At 45.1% G+C, this 22,226-nt stretch overlaps 1 protein-coding gene across 1 annotated transcript; it reads right to left on the reverse strand.

The window, feature by feature from the left end:
- Nucleotides 1–840: 840 nt before the first annotated feature.
- On the reverse strand, nucleotides 841–20,851 carry LOC121324172 (ATP-dependent RNA helicase DDX42-like). Its single transcript, XM_041265717.1, has 19 exons — nucleotides 20,768–20,851; nucleotides 18,785–19,019; nucleotides 18,019–18,169; nucleotides 17,523–17,584; nucleotides 16,390–16,426; nucleotides 13,424–13,573; nucleotides 13,227–13,331; nucleotides 12,735–12,854; nucleotides 12,037–12,213; nucleotides 11,631–11,759; nucleotides 10,288–10,387; nucleotides 9,300–9,347; nucleotides 8,430–8,527; nucleotides 7,182–7,458; nucleotides 5,542–5,768; nucleotides 4,681–4,791; nucleotides 4,199–4,297; nucleotides 2,913–3,400; nucleotides 841–2,679 (listed from the first exon to the last, which is right to left on the reverse strand). Exons 2-19 carry the CDS (start codon nucleotides 18,994–18,996, stop codon nucleotides 2,613–2,615), a joined length of 2,658 nt encoding a protein of 885 aa, XP_041121651.1. The 5' UTR covers nucleotides 18,997–19,019; nucleotides 20,768–20,851; the 3' UTR covers nucleotides 841–2,612.
- Between the last annotated feature and the right edge of the window lie 1,375 nt (nucleotides 20,852–22,226).

Raw genomic sequence — 22,226 nt, forward strand, 5'->3', positions numbered from 1 at the left:
CTGCTCTGCAGTGTGTCATTCATTTGAGTTCCCGTTGGCAAGACAGAAGACGAGCAGAGGACACAGGTAAGCCCTGTCCTGGGCGGGTCTGTCAGGGGTCTTTACTGAGAAGCCCTGTCCTGGGCGTGTCTCTGTCGGGGGTCTTTACTGAGAAGCTGTCCTGGGCGTGTCTCTGTCGGGGGTCTACTGAGAAGCCCTGTCCTGGGAGGATCTGTCGGGGGTCTTTACTAACAGAGACCCGCCCAGGACAGGGCTTGTCTGGGGTCTTTACTTGGTATAGCAGCCAAGCAGCCATGAGGAATGTTCCACAGCCCCCCTCCCAGCAGCTTCACACTGGCTTCCTGACGGCATGAAACACAAACGAAGGCTTGAGTGATGAGCAGCAGGCTGGGGGGGAGCTGCTACTACAGTGGGATGATCTGCCATTCCACCAACAGTGCGAGCATGGTCATCACAGGCGCCACGGCCAAGGGGATACCCTGGGGGTCTGTCCCTGAGCGCCCAGCTCTGCGCCTCCCCTCCGCACCCCCTTGCCAGCCTGCCCGGCTACATCCCCAGCCGTTCCGAGCCCAGCCTCATCCCTGTCCCGGAGCCAGGCTGCAGGAGAAGGAGAGGGAGGGCTCGCTATTTTTTTTTTCCATTCCTGTTAAAGTTTTGTACTTAATAAAAATGAGAATATAAACTAGCAAAGTGAATATCTTACTTTGTTTTTCGGTTCTAGTTTTGTAAACTTACCAGGAGTTGATTCAAGACTGGAGTAAAGCATGTCAACCCTGTAACGCTCAGTGTTACTGTATGTATTTAAAACGTTTCAAGAAAAAGTAAATAATCCCAGGCACCTTTTAGTAGTTTAAGAATTTTATTTCACAGAAACAGAGACAGCAATTGTTTTTCAAGCACAAACTGCATTTTCCTCTTCAACCAGAGAGAAACCAAATCAAAACTATGAATACACCAGTTTCTCTGTACAATTCTGTGTTGTTTGTTTGGCTTACTGTCCACTTTGCTGTTCCAGATGGGAGTGTGCGAGAGTGTCTGCTGAAGGAGTGAGCGGCTGGTGGTACAGGGGTGCCATTTAGGGAGACATGGGACACACAAACCTGAGTCTCTGTGAGGAGACGAGCGCTGCCTATCTACAGCAGACACACAGGCTTCTCTATACTGAACCGAGTCTCTGTGAGGAGACGAGCGCTGCCTATCTACAGCAGACACACAGGCTTCTCTATACTGAACCGAGTCTCTGTGAGGAGACGAGCGCTGCCTATCTACAGCAGACACACAGGCTTCTCTATACTGAACCGAGTCTCTGTGAGGAGACGAGCGCTGCCTATCTACAGCAGACACACAGGCTCTATACCGGTGCTGGCGGGCAGGGCACTGAAGAACAAAGCTATCAGAACAGCACAGCCCTATGGAACTGGGCCAACAGTAAAAGAAAAGTTTTAATAATCTTAGCCCTCATGTGTCCAGCAGGTCACTTCAAGCTCTGCAGATAGATCAGGTTTTACTTCATTTTATTATTTTTATTTTTCTTTAAAGGCATTTACCAGTGCTGCCTCCTGCAACTGGTTTAGTGCTGCAATTAAATTTTTAGAAACTGGTACGAATTTAATTAACACACCAAGTAACTAGAAACAAAGAGAACCATTCAGTACCCTTTCAGAAAAAGAGCTTGGTTTTCCTATAGACATCTATACAGTGTCTCTGCAGTGTTGCGTGGAGTTCTCTTTCCTATAGCCATCTACACAGCCTTTACATAATAATACAAATTAAACAGAGGCAGCTGTAAACATTTCACCAAGTGATCACAGAACGATACGATCTGTAATTATTGTGTACAGGGGAGGGAGGACACGGTCCCGGTCCCCTGTCCCACAGCCTCCGATCAGCTTCACTCTCCACACAAACTGAAGCAACCTTTCTGAAAACAGACCAAACAAAACAACACAGGAGCAAAACACACCGAACCTGCCCCAACAACAACAGTAACAAGAAAGAAGCTCTGCGGCCGCGCAATAGTTTGTAAATAAGCCCTGAAAAAGTACCAATCAGACACTTCAACAAAGCGATTTCTCTCAATACCATCCCCCTCTCTCTTTAATAAGAATTTCACAATGGAATATACACCCTCACAGAATATCAAAAACAAGCTTCACTTGACCTAAATAACACCCCTCCTGCTACACGTACCCCTCCCCCAGTCACAGTATCAGGGACATCTGGGCCCCCTCCCCCCCCTTTCCTTAGGGTAAGTGATGTCAGTCATGGACAGAAGAGCACTGCTGTAGGACAGGCAGGGCTAATACCAATGCAACTCCAGCTCCCCCACATTGATATCAGCCCCAGTTTGGGCTGTTGTAGCTCCCTATCACTGTGCTACAGTGCTCTCCTACCACACCAGACAGGCTTGTGTGAATCAACCTGCACCTCTGATGAGAAATCTTCTTTAAAAAAAAAAAATTTAAAATGCATTTGCGGCAGATCTGTATGGAGTCTGACTTGAGAGAGAAAAAAAAAAAAAGTTTAGATTGGGCTCATTCCAACAACATGGGGGTGGGTTTCCTAATAAAGTGACCAGCCCAGCCATGTGTCCTCCCTTCTCTCCTTCCACCTCAATTGTCCCACCTGCTCTTCTTGCGCTTCGGGGGATCTGGGATGGCAAAACTGTCTTCCTTGCTGGCGTCACCCCTCTCGCTCTCACACCACCTCTCCCCTCCCCTCTCACTCCCTCTTTCATTCCCCCTCTCCCCTCCCCTCTCGTTTCCCCTCTCACTCCCTTTTTTTTTTTTTTTTTTTTTTTTTCTTTTCTTTTTTTTTTCCCCTCTCCCCTCCCCTTTCGTTCCCCCCTCTCTCCCCCCCTTTCAAGGGGGAGGGGGGAGGGGAAAGTAAGGGGGAGGTATCCCCCCCTCTCTCCTCCCCTGTCGCTGCTCCCTCTCTCCCCCCGGCCCTCCCTGTCTCTTCGGGTGCTCTCTCCGTTGCGACTTTCTCCGTGGCGGCTGCTGCTGCCGTATCCTGTTCCCTGTCGGCTGGAGTCTGCATGGCGGTCCCTGTCTGCATAGCGGTCCCTTTCTGCATGGCGCCCCCTGCTGTCTCCATGGCGCTCCTTGCTGGCCTCTCGCGGGGCAGGGGGAGGGGGTTCCGGGGCGTGGTAGCTCTCGGGGAGGGAGTGGAGGGTCCCGGCGCTGGAGAAGCCTGCCATCCTACCCCCTAGTGCCAGGGAGCCTGGAGCCCCCCCAGAGGGCGTGGTCTGCAGCCTCTCCTGGCCGGGTCCCCCCTGGGGCATTCCTGTGGGAACAGAGCTCAGGCTGCCCGCGCTGGTCCAGCCCTCCGAGCTGCTGTTAGCAGGGGTCAGCTTAGGAGGGAAACCGGAGGCTGCCACAAACTGGTTCTTGAACTGAGACTGTCGACAAAAACAAGAAAACAGAATCAGAGACGAAACTAAATCAGAACCGAAACAGGCCTGGCTCCAGGACAACAGCAGAGATCTGATAAGGACTTCATTCAATCTGTTATTCTGTGGGCTGCAATGCAGAATTGCAGTGTTGAAACAAAGTGCGGTTAAAATCACCCACAACTATAAAACACAAAACATTTCGACCAGATACTGAAAAAGACTTCCAGTCACTTAATTTATTACGTTTCTTTTGGTATTTCTAAAAGTTTTATTTTAAATAAATAAAATGTGGCACTTCATGTTGAACAATGCCTATATGGGGTTCTTAACATTGTTTCTTTTGATGAGAGTCAAAAGTGTTTTTCCAAAGCAGTTCTCAATAGGGAAAGAGCAAAACACACAGAAGGAAAAAACTGCACTGCTGTGAAAGGGAGAACATAAAGAATGATTTTCACTGAATGACGCAAGACTAACTGAGAATTAAATGAACAGCGTTTCTGCCAGTAACTTTTAAATATACAGTTTTTCAATATAGTCCGGAGGTCACATCTAAAGCTGAAACTCATCAAAACAGTTCTTTACATGCAGCCTGCTGAACTCCATTGCACAGTGTTGCACATCCATCCCTACTGTGGAGTTTACAATTGAATGCAGCCTTTTTTAATAACACATGTAATAAGGGGTTCTTAGAGCACGATTTGTCATTGACACGGAGTCACTGACACTGAGTGTCTGCAGTCTCAGTGATATTCTCAATGGGGAGGGGACTGTAATTGCAGTGGAGGAGTGTGGCGTGTGCTTCACCTGGAAAGCAGCCTTCATTGCAGACATGCGGTCCCCCATGGCTCCGGAAGCAGGCCTGTATGCTTCATAGTTGCTCATCACAGTACTGCCACCGCACTCCTGTGGAGAAACAAATCAGTAATGCATGGAGATGTACGCTCAGAGGAAACGCACATCACCTTCCAATGAATTCAGCAATTCCAGGAGTCTTACATCTTGTTAGACCTAGTATCATTATCACTGCCTCCTTTAGTACTAACCAAAGCTTTAAAATAATGCTGCCTTATCTCTTATTAGACTAGCAATGTGATCACTGCTCTCCCTTTTTACAGGAATATGAAGCAAGGCTTTATAAAACAGATTACATTACTCTTACTGCCATGAGCAAACTTCTTCATTAAATCTATAGAGCCATATATGTGTGTGTGTGTGTGTGTGTGTGTGAGAATGCATCTCCAGGGTGTTTCTGTATGAATGCAGCAGTGTTTGTGAAGGACTCTTACCGAGGTGTCTGCTCCCAGGCCAGGCCTCTCCCTGTACCCCAGCCCCCCGCCGCCGATGTTCAGCTTCTTCCCTTTCCCTCCTTTGAATCGGGACTTCCGGAACCAGGGGTTCTGCAGAGAGACAGGAGAGCGTGAACCCCAGAGGGGGCACCGGGCTTCAGCACAGAGTTCATTATGAACCTTCAGGACTGCTGGCAAGTGTGCGGACACCTAGGCTTAGAGGGCCTTAGTCTTAGTCTCTATATTTATCTTACTTGAATTAATCCAGTGCAGAAAAAGCCTGTTTCCAACACACCTGCACAGCGCCCATGTTTTACCAGTATACACCAGTCAAGCAGAACTGTCCCAATCCCATTAGTTGTGCAGACAGGTCTGCCTGCACAGTGCGCACACTGGGCCTCACAGTCTTGAGTGAAGGCAGGAAGAAGCTGGGAGTTCTAGGAACTTCTTAGAGGAAAACAAGAATCAAAGAGTCCAGGGTGAGGGTCAATTCCAATTCCAATTCCTTTAAAAGGAATAATAATTTATATTTTAGAGACATCATAATTGTTGTGACAGTTCAACTGCTTTCATTTTTAAACCAATTGAATTCACTAACAGCAACTTCAATTTCAGTAATTTGTTGCCACTGTTGCCAGTTGCAATGTTGATCAATGATGTGCTGGAATGAATTAAAATGGAATGGAATTGGAAATGAAAAACAGGAACTGACCCAACCCTGAGTCTAGGGGTAATTCATCCCTGCTGACCAATACAGCAGAGGAGCCAAACTCACAAACAAAACTTCAGAGAATGAATGTGAGAAATCCAAGCCCTTGCACACCCCTCCCCTCCACCTCCTGACCCCCGTCTCCACCCTACCTGCATGGCCAGGTCCATCAGCTCCTTGCTCACGCTCTGATTGGCTCCCTCCAGGTTGCGGACCAGGTCTCCTGCGAAGGTGGTGTCCTTGTGTGTCAGCAGGGTGTGCGCCACGCCCTTCTCCCCAGCTCGCCCCGTGCGCCCAATTCGGTGGGTGTGTGTGTCGATGTCACGAGCCACGTCGTAATTCACCACGGTCTTGATGGAGGGGATGTCCAGGCCACGGGCTGAGAGACAGGCACAGAACACACAATATCACACACACACTGCCAGCAGGGACCACCACAGCCTGAGGCAGCATCACACACACTGCCAGCAAGGACCAGCCCAGCCTGAGGCAGCATCACACACACTGCCAGCAAGGACCAGCCCAGCCTGAGGCAGCATCACACACACTGCCAGCAGGGACCAGCCCAGCCTGAGGCAGCATCACACACACTGCTAGCAGGGACCAGCCCAGCCTGAGGCAGCATCACACACACTGCACAGCAAGGGACCAGCCCAGCCTGAGGCAGCATCACACACACTGCTAGCAAGGACCAGCCCAGCCTGAGGCAGCATCACACACACTGCTAGCAAGGACCAGCCCAGCCTGAGGCAGCATCACACACACTGCTAGCAGGGACCAGCCCAGCCTGAGGCAGCATCACACACACTGCTAGCAAGGACCAGCCCAGCCTGAGGCAGCATCACACACACTGCTAGCAAGGACCAGCCCAGCCTGAGGCAGGCCCAAATAAGGGGCTTTTAGATACAGTGTCTGTGTGTATCAGGGGTGTGTTACACTTCACAGCAAAATAATCTGGCAAGCTTAACAGGTACAAAACAATTATATTCGAAAGAAACATTATTTTCTTAATCATGCCATTGAAAAAAATGGATACAAGGAAGGAGACATACAAATCTATATCTACAAAACTCATTATTAACCTAACGAAGAGAAATAACCTTACAGGATTTATATATGGGCTCAGTCTGTCTATTTTCACAGATACCCAGACACAGAATATAGATTCTGACTGTTTACTCCAGGTACCTTCACACTCTGATAAGGGTCTATTTTTGTTAGTGGATGGGGCACTCATATAGTCACTTCCCTGAACTGCATGCAGGTAGGAATGCTGTGTGTGTGTAAATGAGAAAGCAATTTGTTTTATTTACTTGAAGAACCGACCACAATGGAAATGGTAACTTTGTTTATAAAATTGAATGATATCAGGTTTAGAACAGACAGTAGGAAGACCTCTTCACAGAGTTACAAATGTATGGACTCCTAATAAGACTCCTATTGCATAGCAGTTTCACCCATTCCATGTGTTACTACAAGCTTGATTAGCCCCAGTGTGTTGTAACAAGCTCAGTTGTGTGTCTTATTAAACTCACAGTAAAACCAGAAACAAATCAAACTGCTTTGCAATGGGAGTCCATATTTCCATCCCTGCAGTCCCAAACATTTCCTCTGTTCTGCTGTACAGACAGAGAGAGATAGACAGACAGAGAGACAGGCAGACAGACACAGGCAGCCAGGCAGACCCCAGCGGTCTCTCACCCACCATGTCAGTGGCTATCAGCACAGGCAGGCAGACAGAGACGGGCAGCAAGACAGACAGACACACAGACGGACCACAGTGGCCTCTCACCTGCCACGTCGGTGGCTACCAGCACAGGTAGGCTCTTGTTCTTGAAGTCTGAGATGACCCTGTTCCTCTCACTCTGGTCCAAGTCCCCGTGCAGCATCCCGATGGTCCAGCCCTCCTGGTTCAGGTTGGTGGCCAGCTCTTCACAGTTCGCCTTCTTAGTGACAAAGATGAGCACAGAGCCGGCAGAGGTGAACTCCACCAAGCGCCGGGTCAGCCAGCCCCACTTCTCCAGCCCGCTGGGCATGACCTCCACCAGCTGGGTCACGTCCTCGTTGGCCTGCAGGGGGCAGAGCAACACACTGTTGAGATCCACTCTGCCAGGGCTTCACTGGGGCCTGATCAGCTCGTATCTCACACATCACCGTCACTATAGTTCTTCTAATGTATAGTGATCAGGGATGGAAAGAAGGATCCTATTGCATTGCAGATTCACCCATACTACTGCAATGGGAGTCTTATTTGCATCCCTGGTTCTCGTTATAAACAGGAAAGCTCATTTTAATGTGACTATTTCCATCTGAATTAAGACATTTCAGGTGGCTGTATCACATTACTACTCTAATTACAGGGAGATGCAGAAGTTGCAACAGTATCTGTGCCCTGTGTTTATACATCAATGAGCGAGTTTGTCCCTATTTGTACAGCGGCTTCAACATCCGCAAGGAACCCTGAGAATATCCAGGGCAGACCCCTATTCGGCTGTCCCAAACATATGGTAGAAAAGCTCACTTATGATGCACTTGTTATTATTATTATTTTTATTATTATTATTATTATTATTTAAACCCTTGGGCTAAATAATAAGTGTTTAGGTTCACGTTCTTGTCAACTGTAGAACTGACAGCTCCAGATCTGCTGTCCCAGAATGTTATTGTACAACCACATTAGGGGACAGGATCAGGTTTGGTGTCGATTCCTGTTTTTCAAATCCAATTCCTTTTAAAAATCAATTCCAACACACCATCGATTGAACTTGAAAATGAGCTTCTCACAGTGGCAACACATTACTTGCATTCTTCAGTCATTGCGAGTCAGTTAACATTTTCTTCAAATGAAAGCTGTTGAACAATCACAACAATTATTACGTCTCAAAAATATCAATTCCAATTCCTTCAAAGACACTGGAATTGATATTAAAAAGGAACTGGAATTGAAATACAGAAAAGGACCCCAACCCTGGTCAGCATACAACGCCTCAAATGGACAAGAAACACCTCCAGGGATCAGAAATAATGCACTGAGCCGTACCTCCCCGATGTCTCCCTGCACCACACGGACGGGGTCCACCAGGATGTCTCGGGCCAGCCTTTCAATCTTCTTGCGAAAGGTGGCACTGAACAGAAGGGCTGAGAGAAGCACAGAGGCAGTAAATCAATAAACAGAGTCGAATCAATATGCAAGCCCTCAGTGCCACAGAGTGTGAGCAAAGCCTGTGTGTCTGCTGTTTGCACCTCAGCAGTTTCACATTCACATAAAAGGGGTTATTTATCTAGTGCCTCGTTTCCACAGCACTGTGACCCCCTGCATTGCCAGCCCCATTTTGGTATCCGATAATCGCAGTGAGGAGTGAGAGCCAGACCAGCGTGGTGTCACAGCAGGGAGGCAAGAATGACTCTAATTGCACAGCAGGTTCACCCATTCCAGGTTTTACTACACGCTTGATTACCCAGTGTATAGGTAACAAGCTCAGGTGCGTCTTTATTAAAACGCATAGTAAAAACAGAATTTGATCAAAGTGCCATGCAATGGGTGTCTTATTCCCATCCCTGTGCAGTGTTGTTAAAACAAAGTGTAAGCAATTCAAACCCTGCTGTAATCTCTGAATTGATATGATTCTGCTCTCCGGAAAGAGAGGAATCATTCCATACAGGAGCTGTTTCTGGATTTCAAGTGTTACAGAGATAAGCAATGCACTGAAGCACTGAGCATCACAGTGCAAGAGAACCGAATCCTTCCCTGTACAATTACATAAGGTCTGGTATTGAAATTGGCCACCACTGTTTACATAGACCGTTCTCAAATTTCAAAACCATTTCTTACTTTAGAGAAAGAAAACACATAGCAAATCTTTATCAGTAGTTCAAGAATGCAATGTAACTCGCAAGGTGCAAGACTCACTCTGTCTGTCTGGTCGAACGTGACTGGCAACCGATCTGACCTGGTATTCTGCAAAACAAAAGAATGACATCCATGCTCATCTTCACAGGCCAGGGGAGCACACACAGGGAGACACAGGGTTCCCTGGTACCAGAATAAACCCCTTCCCAAATAAGCAGCACAACGTAAAAGGTTTCAGAAGGTAGATCAAAACGGCAGTATTAGTAAAAGTGAGTAATAGTTACAGTGGGTTACTTTGCAAAGTGACGTTTACTCCACTCAACACTGAAGACCTGTACAGGGATCTAGAACAGAGAACTCAAAACTCGTATTGCCTATATAAATGGATCACTTTTATATCTGCTCTTCATACTTATGATTATGCAAAATCCACAGAGAAGCACAACCTAGGGAACGAATACAATGAAAAAAGTAAATCTAACATTCAGAAACTGCAACATTAATCGTTGCATTGCTCAAACAGTTTAGTAAGCAATACAGAAGACTCCGGTAACATGAAGGAAAATGAACGACGTGCCATGCAGTATCTCCGAGTTGCTCAGCATCTGGTAAAACAAACTGAAGCGTTTACATGTTTAACCTTGACACCCTAACAGCAACTGACAGTTGGTCGGATTAGACAAGGCTTACTGCATTGATGTCCAATAATGAAAATGCTAGAGGTTGCTCTAAGTGAGGATCAGGAGACGTGACGGTTCTAAGCTGGAAGCACAAATATAATCGAGAGCGAGGGCTGACAAACGCAGAGGCGCAAAGTCTTTATTCACTCACTGATTATTTCTGAGTTACCTGCTGAGAACCACTGTGTTTATACCACATGTAATTAATCATATACTTATGATGAAAGACTGAATGCGGTCATTTATTTTTGTTTGATAGATTAGACATTGCTGTGGGGAGCTAAATATACGAATAATAAACCCGCTTTGGTGCCCCCAGCAGGCATGGTATAAAAGTGAATGCTGAGTATCGATGACAGGCTGCTCACCGAAGCCCATATCAAACATGCGGTCAGCCTCGTCGAACACTAGGTAGGTGACCCTCTGCAAAGACGTGGCCTTCTTCTTCACGTGGTCAATGAGGCGCCCCTGTGGAGGAGAGCCACACAGTGAGACAAGCACACACAGCTGGTACCACAAAAGAAAGAACTGGGGTTAAAAGCACCGCTTGGTCATTACAAAATACACACACACAGAATCAGAGCAGAACGACTGCCCATAAACAGCATCTTGAGCCACTGCAGAGTTCACACCAGGCAATCACACCTGTACCACCACCATTAAAACTCTGGTCTTGTCTTGTTCCCACTATCAAACTGGTGCTTCAGTCAGTTCCACAGGCAGTCCACAATGTGGAAAATGCTGTTATTCAATTGCTATGCACCAACTGATCTGCGCATGTACTTTTTTATGCAGTCTAAGATTTAAAACTGCATCTCCCTCTAGTGTCTTTCCCATTGGAAGCTTGTTGGAGAGATCGAGTTCTGCCAGCCTGCGATCCTAAATGGGACTGACAGACAGACAGACACATCTGCTGCTGATGGAATGAGTCCAATTTCATCTCTTTCAAGACAGTCCCAGTCAGGGCAAGGAAAGTTGGCATTAGTGAGCTCAAAGTAAAAGCTGAAATGGATCAAACTGCTGTTCAATGTGACTGCGACACACAGGGCTTGAAACTCACACCAGCCCTGCACATAATCCTGGGTTTCAGGACACCTTTAGGTAAATTATTGAGATTACCAGGCAGGTGCCAGGAGTTTGAACAATCAGGCCCCTGGTGAATCTGCTCTGAATGAACAGATTCTCATCACGGCATGAGCACGTCTCAGCTGAGCCCGTAGGGTTACTATCAGGAGTTCCGCATGCAGAATAGAGAGGCACAATTTATTTAGTGTCAACTCCTGACCATGAAATAATATTTAACTGAAGGGGTAAGGAAACTAATTTAATGTCTGCAAATGAGTGTGCGCAATATCAATTGCTATGTTAGGAAATTTCCATTTATTTCAATATTCAAAAGTTCCACACTTATAGCTTAAACATGTACTGTTTCACACAACAAATGTAGCACCTAGCTTTAAACAGAAATCAGATAACGTTAGATGGGATTCAGGTAGCTTGTCTCACTAGCACTAATGAGCGCCTGACTTACATATCCTACCTAACTGCACGTGTGTGAAGCTGAACCAGTGAACTGATGTTTACAAAGGCACTGGGTGCAGCAGGGCTAGTGTGAGTTTCAAGCCCTGGTGGCATCCCACCACTGGCCTGCAAGCAGTGGTGTATTGAGCAGGAGGTTTGCTCTTTGCTCCCGGACAGCACGGACACTCACCGGGGTGCAGACCACGATCTCGGCCCCCTCCTGGAGAGCCTTGGCCTGCTCCCACATGCTGCCGCCTCCGTACACGGCCACAGAGCGCAGGTTATAGGCTTTTCCAAAGCGCTTGCACTCTGCGTGGATCTGGGGAGGAGCAGAGACAGACATGCAGCCTTCATTAGCACTGCCGAGACCCAGACACATGCAAAAATATTAAGTGTGACACACAGACATACAACAGTCTTCACTATACAACCTGCTGTAGAGAAGTGTCTACAGCAAACAGGACAGTAAAGTTACTGCAGTAAATGGAAGCCTTAGTTCCTTGAGAACAGCTGCCTAGTCCTCTAGGTGTATGTAAAGCTCCCGGGATGAAGGTGTGAACTCCCTCCCTATACCCTCCAGCGCTGGCTGCCCTCACCTGCTGGCACAGCTCTCTGGTGGGGCACACGATGACGGCAATGGGCCCGTCCCCAGGCTGCAGCTCCTTCTGGTCCATGATGTGCACCAGCATGGGCCAGATGAAGGCAGCAGTCTTCCCACTGCCGGTCTTGGCGATGCCGATCATGTCCCTGCCGTTCAGCGCGATGGGAACACCCTGCACACAGGACAAGGAGACACAGGAAGCTGTTAGCTCCCGCACTTTCCAAAAACAACAAATTCCCTTTGAAGTTTTCTCCGACGGGATTACAGTGCCAGAAGCTAGATGCTTTACCAAGATCCACAATTACTCCTTCAGCCAGGCTTGATGCACACAGCTTTAGAATACAGGGGGTTCCACGGAAAACTTCCCAGGTGATACTGCAGTGCACACGGACTACCAGTCAGTTGGCGTTTCTTTTTTTTTTTTTTTTTTTTAAATAATGCATCAACTACATTTTTGGATGTCGTTTCAAATCATGCGTCACTCCATCACACTGTAATCAGTAACTAAAGTGCACTCTTCTATCAGAAAATAATAATAAACGATACATTGATGGGAGAAAAATGTAAAAACAGCAACATCAGATTTAGTCTTACTTTGGCTGGAAAACAGAATTTATATTATGTTGGTCATGACTTAGATGCTTATTTTCTGTTAGGTTATAACTGAGTAAATCAGTCACTGCTTGTGCTCACCTGGCACTGGATGGGGGTGGGCTTGGTGTACTCTGACTTGCGGATCTGGTGCATGAGCTGTTCGTCGAAGCCGAAGTGTGCAAAGCTGGTGCAGGGCTTAGGAGGGGCTGCACCGGAGACCTGCGAGCACACAACACAACACAGTTCTTACAGCGGCCCTTCCACACAACACAACACACGCCTTACAGCTGCCCTCCCACACCACACACACTCATACAGGCAAAGTGGTTCATTGATATCCATGCACTGCCAACTGCTACTTTTACATTTTATATCCCTACAAACAGTGACCAATCATGATTTTTTCTTAAGTTTCAGAATTACAGAATAATTTACAGGTAACAAATCGATAGATTATCTCTGATACACTCACAACTATATTTTATTTGCATCTGCTCCTATCAGCTGAGTTTCTGAATTAGCAATCTGTGCAGTTTATCAACCAAACAAAGGCAGAGGTGGGTAGAGTGGCAGGCAGGGAGGCACACATACCCGCAGGTTCAGCTTCTGCCTCAGATTCACCACTTGTTCGGGGGTGAGGCTGGTCAGCTCCTCGTGCTCCTCGAAGAAGTTCTTCTCGAAGGGGGCGTAATCGATCTGAAGAGAGAAATACAGACACGCTGCCTGTAAGAAACACCATCACTGCGGACTTAAAGACCGACAATTAACTAGCTTGTGCGATGCAATACCTCGGAGTGGTCGATAGGGGGCAGCGGGCAGATGATCCTCTTGGTGGGGGCGATAGGGTTCCCGTCACTGTCGTACTCGATGGAATCCTCCTCCTCGTCCGCAATCACCCCCGCCATTGGGTTCTCAGACATGTAGCGGAAATAGGCCTCCTGCAGGGGGAGACAGAGAGGCAGAGTTCACAATCAGAGCAGCCCACACACAGGGCCAACGTTGCACTGTGCAGAGTAAAATTAACATTAATGTTGGTTCCATGTAAAAGAGTGAAAGGTAAAACAGTAGGAAAATATGAATGTGACCAACTGAACTATATAAGACAGTGTCTTTGTACTGTGAACTGTAAACAGCAGCCACAAAGACTTTGCAGAATTTGGAGACATGGCAAGCAGGGTGTGTGAAAGAAAACAAGTGTAATTTAAGGCCTGAGGACTAGGACCTGATAAAATAAAATGTATCCTGTTCTCAGAGGAACACTGTGGGATATGCATCGTGTGGAAATATCTAGACATGTGAGACCATATTAGGAATTAAATTAAACTGTGTGTTATATCCTATATAAAACTAAGGTTTGTGCAATTCATTGAATTTCTCTGGTCTTCCCTGAAAGAGAATTTCACAGTTCAGGTAATATTGATCAATTATTTTGTAAGTGTTAAAGCTAGGTGACAAATATGTTCTGACTAGGAGTATATTTGCAATAACTGTGTTGTTTCTGTACTAGAAGTAACTGTGGGTGTTAACTTTTACTAAATTATTATAATTTGATTTTTAACATTTACCATTGTTCAAGACTTGTCATTGACAGTTAATAATTCATATTAAACTCACACTCATATTATATTAACTATTTATTAATAATACAAGGCTTAGGATATTTGATAAAAGTATTAATAAACAATACTACACTATACTGTCAGTGTTACAAACACAGTTTGTGTATACTGAGAGTGCATGCTTTTACTGTGAAATGGATTCTCAGTGCTGTGTTTTTAATGTGTTATTCAGTCCTCTGTATTGAGGGGCATGTTATCACTCACTACATCAAGCCAACAGGTCTTAATCTTTCTACTTACTGCACTGAACACTTAAACCTCAAAACCATAATGCATCTAGACCCCAGGGTCTAACCAGCGCCCTGCCTGGAATACTCTGTTAATAAGGAGATCAGGTCTGCTGATCCACACCGACACTCTTAATGAAGAGATCAGGTCTGCTGATCCACACTGATACTCAGGTTTGCTGATCCACACTGATACTCCGTTAATGAGATTAGATCTGCTGATCCACACTGATACTCTGTTAATGAAGAGATCAGGTCTGCTGATCCACACTGATACTCTGTTAATGAGATTAGGTCTGCTGATCCACACTGATACTCTGTTAATGAAGAGATCAGGTTTGCTGATCCACACTGATACTCTGTTAATGAGATCAGGTTTGCTGATCCACACTGATACTCTGTTAATGAAGAGATCAGGTCTGCTGATCCACACTGATACTCTGTTAATGAAGAGATCAGGTTTGCTGATCCACACTGATACTCTGTTAATGAAGAGATCAGGTTTGCTGACCCACGTTGATACTCCGTTAATGAGATTAGATCTGCTGATCCACACTGATACTCTGTTAATGAAGAGATCAGGTTTGCTGATCCACACTGATACTCTGTTAATGAAGAGATCAGGTTTGCTGATCCACACTGATACTCTGTTAATGAAGAGATCAGGTTTGCTGATCCACACTGATACTCTGTTAATGAGATTAGGTCTGCTGATCCACACTGATACTCTGTTAATGAGGAGATCAGGTTTGCTGATCCACACTGATACTCTGTTAATGAAGAGATCAGGTTTGCTGATCCACACTGATACTCTGTTAATGAAGAGATCAGGTTTGCTGATCCACACTGATACTCTGTTAATGAGATTAGGTCTGCTGATCCACACTGATACTCTGTTAATGAAGAGATCAGTCTGCTGATCCACACCAATGCTATCCAGCTCACAATACTGATCTGTTTCACAAGCATTCGGGAGCAATGCAGTACAAGAGTTTACCTCTATAACTTTTGGCTCTATTTGTTTTTTGTTTTTTTAGATAAAAATCTAACAGAGAGTAAGTAGCGGGGTTCAGAAAGAGCGTTCCACATCCCCACGTATCGCTACAACTGTTTAAACAGCGTCCTGTCAAACAACTTAATACACTTACAACTTTAAAGTCTTTTAAAAATGTCCGCTCCAGTGAACTGGGGTTTGAGATACTGTATGTCCTCCAATTCACTGCAGGAAGAGTGATTACCACATCAGAGAATGTTACTGCTGTGTTACCAGTTTGACAACATAGGCAATAATCCTTACACTGTCAGTGCACTAGAGCAGACATCTGAAGATCTTTGAAACTGACTAAAAAGTTACAAGTGTAAAAGTCTGTCAGGATTTTAACAATGCAAATTATTTGAACAGTTGTAGCAACACGTGGGGATGTGGAACGCTAGATTTTTTGGAACCCTGTTACTCTAAGGATGGAAAGCATGCAAGTCTACTAAAATGTGATATTCTACCAAAAGCACAAGACACATTTGAGAGCTCAATTCAAAATGAGAAGCTGCTGTTTTCAATTATTTTGTTTGCAGATACACAAGTGAAGAGTTAACAAGATTAAACTGAAAACATTTTACTAATTTATTTTCATTATATTTTATGTGTCATTTAATACATGTACCTAAATTCTTACTGGTGGGCAACAATAATGATAAAAAATGATGCTATTAAACAAGTATATTCTAATAATAATAATGATAAAAATAATAATAATAATAATAATACGAATTAAGCAAGCTTTGAGAGAAGGGTGCAAACAATAATAATAAAATACACAATAACAATAAGAATAATACCCTAACAGTGCAAATGCTTTTTAAATATTTCTGGTTTGAGAATATAGAAGAAATGCTGCGTGCCAAACTCACATGGTCATCTTCCTCCTCAATGTCATCACGAATACCCCTGGAAAAAACAAGCAGAGAAACGAGCTTCCCTGCAACTCGGCCCTCAATCAACTGCTCCCCGTCCCCCCCGTCCCCACCACAGTGCCTCACACTGGGGAGGCAGGGAAGGGCAGCACGCAGCAACCTACAGCACATTCAGAAAGGCTGCCCTCTCTCCCTCCCCTCAGTGTAAGCTACTGTAAGATCAGTGTCACAGCCTGGTAATCTACACAATTAAATTAACTCCCAAAAAGCACCTTGATCAGGTGTGGTACCTTTTTTCGCACATACGTAATAATAATAATAATAATAATAATAATAATAATATCAACCCCCCCCAAATGTTCTCTGTGCTGAACTGAGTGCTGCTGATTTAAGCAAGGCTTGAAGTATGAACCAGCCTTTTAGCTAGCTGTAAAGCTGAAAGAACACAGAGCTACTTTTTCAGAATCAGTGGCTTGAAACCTGGTTCCAGGAGACCTAGTTTGAGGCAACTTTGCTGTATCAGGTCTCCCCTGGGGTGCCATGCAGTGGCCTTAAACCTAGTCTCCTGAAAAAAGCCACACAGTAGCTTCATGTTCCCTTAGCTGAACTGTGAAGAGACTCTGTCCAGCAATTTAAGAGCTCCAATAGGTGCAACTCAACTGCACAGTGAACGGCGAAAATGGTACTTCGTTAACATAGGGTTGAAAAATAATCAACAACACCCGAGAGACTACACCTTCCAGCTAACTGCAAAACTAGTAATGCAACTCGAGAAAAGTTTCCATGCCTGCAGTTTATACAGTTTAACACTGAACCCCTGCATTGACTGTGTAGCTAGACTCGCTTAGGAAGCAGTACAAGCATGTCCCTTTACTCCTCAAAAACTGAACCCCTGAGCTGCTCAACACTGACCAATCTACACATTCCTGAATATAAAAGACAGTTCAGCAGGTCCTATTGACACTGAGCAGAGAACAGCACTGCTTAAAAAGCCCCTCTCCAGAACCTCTCCTCCCCCCATGCACATCGAACAATCTGGGTTGCCCAAAAAAATATAAAATATTAATCTGTGGTATCTAATGTGAATGCCCTGTTTTTAACAAGAACAATCTGTTACTCTGAAGACTTACTTTGCATTTTTCTTTTCTTTGTCTTTTTCTTCAAGTCTTCTCATATCTCTGGCAGCCTGGTCCTGGACTCAACAACAGGGAGAGAAAACAATCAGCCCACAGCCATAGAGAGCTGGGGGGGGGGTTACTTAACTACAAAATCTTTCAGGGGGCCACAAGCCAATATTGTAATTATCGTAATGCCCTGTGCATTTGAGAATAAAGCCTTGTAAAACCAACAGTGTCTGAACTGTCAATGTAAAATTACATTTACAACAATACCAATATAAAGACTATAAACACTAAATTAAGTCTACTTTTAAACAGTAAAACCACAATTAAAAACAGAAGGTTTAACCCTTGAATCTATTAAATGCAGATGTACAGCTCTAGCCAGTGTTGACGGCACAGTTCAGCATCCTGCACAAGCAGGGTGGCACACAGGTGCCTCCACTGTACCGTGTTGCATGGTATGGTGATTAAGGAGCCCCTGTGTGGGAATGCTGCTCTACTGTACCTCCACTTCAGCCATGAAGGCATCCAGGGGGTCCTCCTCGCTGTCTGAGCCCCCGGTTCTGTTCTGGAACTGCTGCCGAGTCGGGGAGTTCTCAGCAGGGATGTAGGGCAGGTCCATACTGCTGGAGTCCTCCTCATCATCCTCAAAGTACCTGCAGCGAGCACGCAGAGCCACACAGAGAGTCACACACTCACAGAGTCATGCACAAAGAAACACAGGGTCACACAGAGAAACACACACTCACAGAGTCATGCACAGAGAACCACAGAGAATCACACTCACAGTCATGCACAGAGAAACACACAGAGAAACACACACTCACAGTCATGCACAGAGAAACACACACTCACAGAGACACATAGAGAAACAGACACTCAGAGTCATGCACAGAGAAACACACAGAGAGTCACGCTGAATGTCACACAGCCACACCATGGTGTGCTTTAAGCTGTCTGATATCCAGGTAACTCTACCAATGCTAATGATTTTGCTTTTAATATAGCGGTGTTACAGTTTAGTGTTTAAACACTAATCACGCTTTAACCCTTTAGGATTTTTTGGAAACATTCTCTGAAATACAGATGCTCATGTATTAATAAGCATGTACATCTATATTAACCATGCCAGTGTAAGGGTTATGTATTTGATATTCATTATCCATCTCAGTCTATGTTGTACAGCTGTGGTCTCATTCACATTGTTCTCTCCGGTTCCCTGTATTGCAGTTCTTATCTCCCGATACAGGAGCTGTGAAGCAGAGACTCACGCATTCTCCTCGTCCAGGTTGGCTCTCTTCGACCCAATCTTATAGAACGCTGGGAGCTGCTGCCCCTTCCCATAGACCCCCGTCGCCGGTGGCGGGAAAGCAGAGTGCGACACCTTCTGGGCTTTGGGCTCCTCCTTCTTCCCCGAGGCCAGGGCAAACCCCCCAAAACCAAACCCACGCTTGCCCCCCGTCCCGCCTTTATTCCAGTTCATGGTCCCTGTGCAGTTGAGTGAAGCTGAAAGAGGGAGAGAGAGGAAATAACAACTCAATTGTGAGCTTCACTGAATTCTTTAGCTCTTTCAGCACGACGTATCTTTACCAAATTGACCGTCCTTCTATGGGTGTTCATAAAAAAATGATATGCTCCTCCACAACTTCAACATAATTCTACACTCTACTCTTAAACTATAAGAAACTAAGTCAGACAGACAATTTCAGCCGAAACACCGGTCTGGTTGACATCTCTAGCAGTTTTGAGTGCATTGCCAGCTCTCTTGTTACGAATCTAGCCATGAAAGATGCTAGTGGCCCATTCTGTGATCTCAGTACATGAGATGCTTCGATGTGTACAGTGGGATAGGTACAGTACTATGGGACACATGCAATTTGCCTAATTTAAAGCAATTAGAACCACTAGTCATATAGTGATAGTTCCCTTTGCATCTCTGTGGGAGCCAGCACAGGATTTATTATGATTTGATTCAGACACAGTAATTCTTAAACGCTGTCGGTGCAACGCTGCTTTTCTTAGTCATTTGTGTGAAGAGCTTGTGTCACAGCCTCGCTACTACTAGAACAAGATGAACAGCAGCAACAACACCCTGACTGGAATACCTAGCAACAACTCCCCAGGAATACCTAGCAATACCTAGCACTCGTTCCTGACTAGCATGGATCTCAAATTAGGAAACTAACAAAACAACAGGTGTGTAGGGTTACCAGGCATCCCAGGAAAACTGGGGTTACCCCAGTTTCCAGCCTCCATTTTTTGGAACCAGTCAAAAACAATTAAACTGTGAAATCATTCCAGTTTTGTTTGCATTCACATTTTTTATATGTACAAAACTGTAGCAATAAAGAAATGTAAAGTATTTGAATATTTCTAAGTATTCCCAACAACATTATTTGAAATATTTATATTCAGAATTGTATCCGGTAAGTTATTTGAAATATTCAAAATCAATATTTATCCAAGGCCTGATACATATATACATGCACCCAATGTTTCATGTTTTAATTCTGACTGTGTTATACTTCTTTTAACAGCTTCAGGGAGTTGCTACAGCTTCAGTGAACGGAAGAAGAAAATAAACTCTGGGAAGCTGGTAACCCTACAGATAAAATACTGTCTGGATTATCAGAAGGGTGTATTTGTCAATGATAATCAATTACCGATCAACACCAAGGACAGGCAACTGCTGAAAACGAGCGCGCCCCCTGAAGTGTGGTTTGCTTAAAGTTCGTATTGTATTGTATTTATTTATTTATTTTTAAGAAAAGCCTATCAGTTTGCAGTACTGTGCACTGCTTGGCAGTATTGTTATATCTTGCATTCTGTGAAAACAGAATACGGACCCTTTATAGTTACTGAAGTGTTTCATACCCGCTTTACCCAACGCCCTCCCCCACTCAACTCGGTTTGCCACACAACTAGAACGAGGGCCTGTCTGAAGAAACAGCACATACGCGGCCGAGGATAAAAGTGAACAGCACTTGAGTCTTTCTGGGTCTTTCTGGTTACAGTTGCCTGCACCCCCGTGAATTAAACACTGGTATGGACTCAGCGATTGTTTGGAAATCTCACGCACGCACAATCTACATTTTTTATGACCGTGTCGCCAACTTTGTGCTCTTTTGTCTGCCGTGTAATATCTGTTTGGACTTCAGTAGTTAATAAATACACATTGGTCACTAACCTCGCTTCTAGTCCTGAACAAAAGCCCCAATATGCACTTTAACCCCCCGAAATTAAACATTTATTACCTGTACGCCAGTGTGCGATTCTTGTTTGTACCAAAATCTTCAATCCGTCCTCAGTCTGTGTCCTACGTCACGGCAAACTTGTGTACTACATCCCGTTGAATATTTACGTCACATAAGAGCGACACGAGGTTATACGTTCCAGGTTGTTTTTAATTATTATTATTATTTATTATTATTATTATTATTATTAGAAAATATACATTAAAATGGTATATGACATATGTGATGATATGTTATTTGCCTACATTTTGGCAATATTTAAATCATAGATTTTGAAATATTGTGGCGGAGGCTTGCCATGGGTTCAGCGGGAGAAAAAAAAACACTGCAACAAAAGATTTCTTTGGCACTGGAAAAGCCGTTTATTGCTGAATTGGTTGGCGCTTATAAGTGCCGTTTGTTTTAGAGGAAGGAATTGGTGCATATAAGTGCCGTTGTTTTCGCTTGCAGATGGTCTTAGCTCTTGCTGCACTCCCCAAAACAGCACCGAGGTTGCATCTTATATAGAGTCCAACAGGCAGGGAAAAAGCAGATCTGGTTGGAACCAGGCTTCAGCAGCTACACATACATACAGACAGACAGTAAACAACACAAAGACTGTGTGTTATTCACTGTGCCAGTGCTCTGTGCAGCTTGTGCAGACTGTGTGTTATTCACTGTGCCAGTGCTCTGTGCAGCTTGTGCAGACTGTGTGTTATTCACTGTGCCAGTGCCCTGTGCAGCTTGTGCAGACTGTGTGTTATTCACTGTGCCAGTGCTCTGTACAGCTTGTGCAGACTGTGTGTTATTCACTGTGCCAGTGCTCTGTACAGCTTGTGCAGACTGTGTGTTATTCACTGTGCCAGTGCTCTGTACAGCTTGTGCAGACTGTGTGTTATTCATTCTGCCAGTGCTCTGTGCAGCTTGTGCAGACTGTGTGTTATTCACTGTGCCAGTGCTCTGTACAGCTTGTGCAGACTGTGTGTTATTCACTGTGCCAGTGCTCTGTGCAGCTTGTGCAGACTGTGTGTTATTCATTCTGCCAGTGCTCTGTGCAGCTTGTGCAGACTGTGTGTTATTCACTGTGCCAGTGCTCTGTACAGCTTGTGCAGACTGTGTGTTATTCACTGTGCCAGTGCTCTGTACAGCTTGTGCAGACTGTGTGTTATTCACTGTGCCAGTGCTCTGTACAGCTTGTGCAGACTGTGTGTTATTCACTGTGCCAGTGCTCTGTGCAGCTTGTGCAGACTGTGTGTTATTCACTGTGCCAGTGCTCTGTACAGCTTGTGCAGACTGTGTGTTATTCACTGTGCCAGTGCTCTGTACAGCTTGTGCAGACTGTGTGTTATTCACTGTGCCAGTGCTCTGTACAGCTTGTGCAGACTGTGTGTTATTCACTGTGCCAGTGCTCTGTACAGCTTGTGCAGACTGTGTGTGTGTTACTGTGCCAGTGCTCTGTACAGCTTTAGACTGTGTGTTA

Source organism: Polyodon spathula, chromosome 12 (assembly GCF_017654505.1).
Source record: "Polyodon spathula isolate WHYD16114869_AA chromosome 12, ASM1765450v1, whole genome shotgun sequence".
NCBI lineage: Eukaryota > Metazoa > Chordata > Actinopteri > Acipenseriformes > Polyodontidae > Polyodon > Polyodon spathula.

What these genes read in the sequence shown, in the direction of transcription:
- LOC121324172 (XM_041265717.1), bottom strand. Translation starts at nt 18,996, where the DNA reads ATGAACTGGAATAAAGGCGGGACGGGGGGCAAGCGTGGGTTTGGTTTT. An exon ending in CATGTTTGATATGGGCTTCG is followed by an intron (nt 9,348 to 10,287) that starts GTGAGCAGCCTG and finishes TTTGTTTTGCAG; the next exon opens with AATACCAGGTCAGATCGGTT. An exon ending in GGTAGCCACCGACGTGGCAG is followed by an intron (nt 5,769 to 7,181) that starts GTGAGAGGCCAC and finishes CCTGTCTCTCAG; the next exon opens with CCCGTGGCCTGGACATCCCC.